The sequence below is a fragment of the Leopardus geoffroyi genome, chromosome D1, assembly GCF_018350155.1.
Source record: "Leopardus geoffroyi isolate Oge1 chromosome D1, O.geoffroyi_Oge1_pat1.0, whole genome shotgun sequence".
In the NCBI taxonomy this organism is placed as follows: domain Eukaryota; kingdom Metazoa; phylum Chordata; class Mammalia; order Carnivora; family Felidae; genus Leopardus; species Leopardus geoffroyi.
The window spans coordinates 63,048,577-63,052,584 of NC_059329.1; the positions used below are offsets into that span (position 1 = coordinate 63,048,577).

The 4,008-nt window shown below is 41.1% G+C and overlaps 1 protein-coding gene across 1 annotated transcript; it reads right to left on the minus strand.

Annotated features, from left to right (window-relative positions):
- Nucleotides 1-2,889, minus strand: LOC123601274 (olfactory receptor 56A4-like). Its single transcript, XM_045484292.1, has 2 exons — nucleotides 2,597-2,889; nucleotides 1-696 (listed from the first exon to the last, which is right to left on the minus strand). Exons 1-2 carry the CDS (start codon nucleotides 2,843-2,845, stop codon nucleotides 1-3), a joined length of 945 nt encoding a protein of 314 aa, XP_045340248.1. The 5' UTR covers nucleotides 2,846-2,889.
- Nucleotides 2,890-4,008: the final 1,119 nt, after the last annotated feature.

Genomic DNA, 4,008 nt, shown 5'->3' on the forward strand with positions numbered 1-4,008 from the left:
TCAAAACTGGTACTTGAATAGTTTGAGAATACCTTGCTTGATTTCCTGGGTTCGTACTCCATAAACAATGGGGTTCAGGGCTGGTGGAATGAGGTGGTGCAAGACATTGAGAAGAATGGGTACCTCTGAGGGCACCTTCTTTTCTGCCTTGTTTGTGAAGATGAAGACAAGCAGCAATGTATAGAAGAAAAGTATAAGAATGAGATGGGAACCACAAGTACTCAAGGCTTTGGTTGCTGCACCTCCTGACTGCAGACGTTTAACAGCCCTCAGGATGAAGCAGTAGGATAGTAAGATGAGCACTAGGTCAGAACCCAGTAGACACCAAACACTCACAAATTGGTAGAGCTTATTTGGGTGAATATCCCCACAGGAGAGCTTTGCTACAGAAATGTTGGCACAGATACAGTTCTCCACCACATTACTGGCACAGTAGTTGAGCCTGGCAGCCAGAACTGGTGTGGGTAGTGTGGCCAGAAAATTGCGGAAGACAATGAAGATGGCTGCATAAATGACAAATTTTTCAGTGATGATGGACGGGTAGTGCAGAGGATGGCAAATGGCCACATAGCGGTCATAGGCCATGACCAGGAAGGTGGAAGACTCCATAGGAAGGAATGTATTCATGATGAACATCTGAAGAAAGCAGCCTGCAAGGCTGATGGTCTTCATGTTGAACCAGAAGATGAGCAGGACCTGCCAGAATCATTATTCTCAAAAACTGCATTCATTCCCACCCTACGGTACCTAACCTTGGGGGAAACTTTCAATGGCTTCAACCATCTGTATCCCCAAACCACAGCCCTATAATCCCAGCTGGGACAGTATCTTAATTTCAAATACCTTCTATGTACATCCCAAGTAGAGCCTTATTTATACCCCTTTCTCCCCATCTATAGACCATGCCTCTTGTTTAATGTTTACTTCTAGCCTGTCTTCTCTTGATCCCCAGATTTCTTACCCAAACTCCAGTTGAATGCATCACAAGAACACCAAACTCAGTAAGTTCAATATTTACATTTGGATACTCTCCACCTTCTCTAGACATATAAGAAATCTTTTTCAATTCTGCTTCCTATCTCAGTATATGACATAAACATACATCCAGTTACACTTTAGAAAGTAAATTCTACAGCTCTTGGATGTAAAGGTGGGATCATTCTGAGTCAAGGAAAATCTCCCTAGAAGTAAAAAGAATGTAAAAACTTGGAATATCATTGACTCAGACATTGAGAGAGGGCCTGTCAGTTGGGAAAGAATTAAATCTTTAAAAAATGGACACTACAGAACCATCAGAACCCTAGAGGAGAAAGCAGGAACAAACCTCTCTGACCTCAGCTGCAGCAATTTCTTACTTGACATATCTCCAAAGGCAAGGGAATTAAAAGCAAAAATGAACTATCGGGACCTCATGAAGATAAAAAGCTTCTGCACTGCAAAAGAAACAATCAACAAAACTAAAAGGCAACTGATGGAATGGGAAAAGATATCTGCAAATAACATATCGGACAAAGGTCTAGTATCCAAAATCTATAAAGAACTCACCAAACTCCACACCCGAAAAACAAATAATACAGTGAAGAAATAGGCAGAAAACATGAATAGACACTTCTCTAAAGAAGACATCCAGATGGCCAACAGGCACATGAAAAGATGCTGAACGTCACTCCTCATCAGGGAAATACAAATCAAAACCACACTGAGATATCACCTCATGCCAGTCAGAGTGGCTCAAATAAACAAATCAGGAGACTATAGATGCTGGAGAGGATGTGGAGAAACGGGAACCCTCTTGCACTATTGCTGGGAACGCAAACTGGTGCAGCAACTCTGGAAAACAGTGTGGAGATTTCCCAAAAAATTAAAAATAGATCTACCCTATGACCCAGCAATAGCACTGCTAGGAAATTACCCAAGGGATACAGGAGTGCGGATGCATAGGGGCACTTGTACCCCAATGTTTATAGCAGCATTTTCAACAATAGCTAAATTATGGAAAGAGCCTAAATGTGCATCAATTGATGAATGGATAAAGAAGTTGTGGTTATATATACAATAGAATACTACTTGGCAATGAGGAAGAATGAAATCTGGCCTTTTGTAGCAACGTGGATGGAACTGGAGAGTGTTATGCTAAGTGAAATAAGTCATACAGAGAAAGACAGATACCATATATTTTCACTCTTATGTGGATCCTGAGAAACTTAACAGAAGACCACGGGGGAGGGGAAGGGGGAAAAAAGTTACAGAGAGGGAAGGATGCAAACTGAGAATAAACTGAGGGTTGATGGGGGGTGGGAGGGAGGGGAAAGTGGGTGATGGGAATTGAGGAGGGCACCTGTTGGGATGGGCACTGGGTGTTATATGGAAACCAATTTGACAATAAAATATTTTTAAAAATAATTTAAAAATTTTAAAAATGGACACTGAGAATGAGAGGGGACATATCTGGGAGCTGTGACAGACCCTGTGTGATGGTATGGACCACTCACTGAGGATTGTCCTTCAGGAGTAGTAGGATTTATAGCAGCAAAACAAACTACCATTTAAAGAAAAATAACTGAATGCTTGGAAGTCAATCCAGAAGGGGTCTGACCTTGGGGATGACAGTGAGGCAGAGGATGATATCCAGCACGGAGAGGATGGCAAGCAGGTAGTACATGGGTTCGTGCAGAGATGTCTCTTGCTGAATGGTGAGTAATAACACAAAGTTGGCCCCCAAAGCCAAAACCAGGAGGGGAGCAAGGACTACAGATAGCCAGTGCTGTGTTTCCTGCATTCCTGGGAAGCAAATCATCAGGAATTCAGTCACCTGGGTGCCTGTGTTGTTGAGAAATAGTACCATGACTGGCAGGTGGGCCTGCAACTGGCTGAAAGGAAAGACATGAATTCAGGGTTTGACTGTTTCATTAACAATCTCCCAACTGATGTATCTGCTTTTTTTCTAGGCTGTCATGTTTCTCCACAATTCTGTTGACATGAAATATGTCTACAATTTAAATTGTACAAGTGACTCTTTGTTAAAACTATGTCCTTAGCATTCATAACCTTATGAATAAAAAATAACTCCCTTCACGAGTATATTTTAACTCCACACATAAACCCAGCCACTGACAGAACATGCTTTGCTCTTTGTCTCAACTCTGTGTTTTTACATGTCATCTCCTTCTCCTAGAATCAACTCTCTTGCCCTCAAATAACTAACTACTCCTTGTTGCGTTCTATCTGGAACAAGAGTTATAGCTCTTAGAAATGGTTTTTCTTGTTACTCTTTCTGCATCCATGGTTATATGCCTCCCCTTTCCATTGTTTCCCTATGATCCTTTAACTTCCTGAGCATGCTGCTATTAAAGCATTAATAACACTCTCCTATACAAATGGTATGTCCTATTCGTCTGCCAAAAAGTCTGTGCTCCATTTGTCAGCAATGAAATCTTATCTTTTTATAATAGCACAGAGAAAAGCGCCCTGCACCTGCTGACATAAAAGGCACTCAATAAGTACAAGTCAGATATATGAAACTGACAGATTGTTGAAAGCATCATAATATCCTTGACTCTTTTAATTTAGCATCTCCATATCTTGATGTACTGTGAACCACTGGCAGTCTTGCTTAATACTCACTAGAAAGCAGAACAAAGCAGAATGGGAAAGAAAAAAAAAAACAATTACTGGTGAAACCTAGGGGTGGAAACAATAAATACAAAAGTTACCTGTTAGTATCTTATTTGCATCTGCATTCGGTAAGTAGCTGCTTAAAAATAATAAAATAAAAACCATTATATTTCCTGGGTAAAGGAGAAAAAATAAGGAAATGAGGCTTCAAGAACAAGAGAAGAACTAAAGGAATAAACATGCCCAAGGACAGGATGCTGCACAAACTGGAGCTTCAGTTCTCTTCAAGGATCTTCTTAACCATCCTGGACCCTGATGGGAAGAAGTTGCCAGGTTCTGCTGTTGTTCTCCTCTGAGGCAGAGGAAAAACCATCCCACCATCCTTTACAGATG

Bases quoted from the DNA above. Each gene is read 5' to 3' on its own strand.
- LOC123601274 (XM_045484292.1), bottom strand. From the start codon at position 2,845: ATGGTACTATTTCTCAACAACACAGGCACCCAGGTGACTGAATTCCTG. The intron at 697-2,596 runs GTCAGACCCCTT...TGATTCTGGCAG, and splicing joins GCCTCACTGTCATCCCCAAG to GTCCTGCTCATCTTCTGGTT.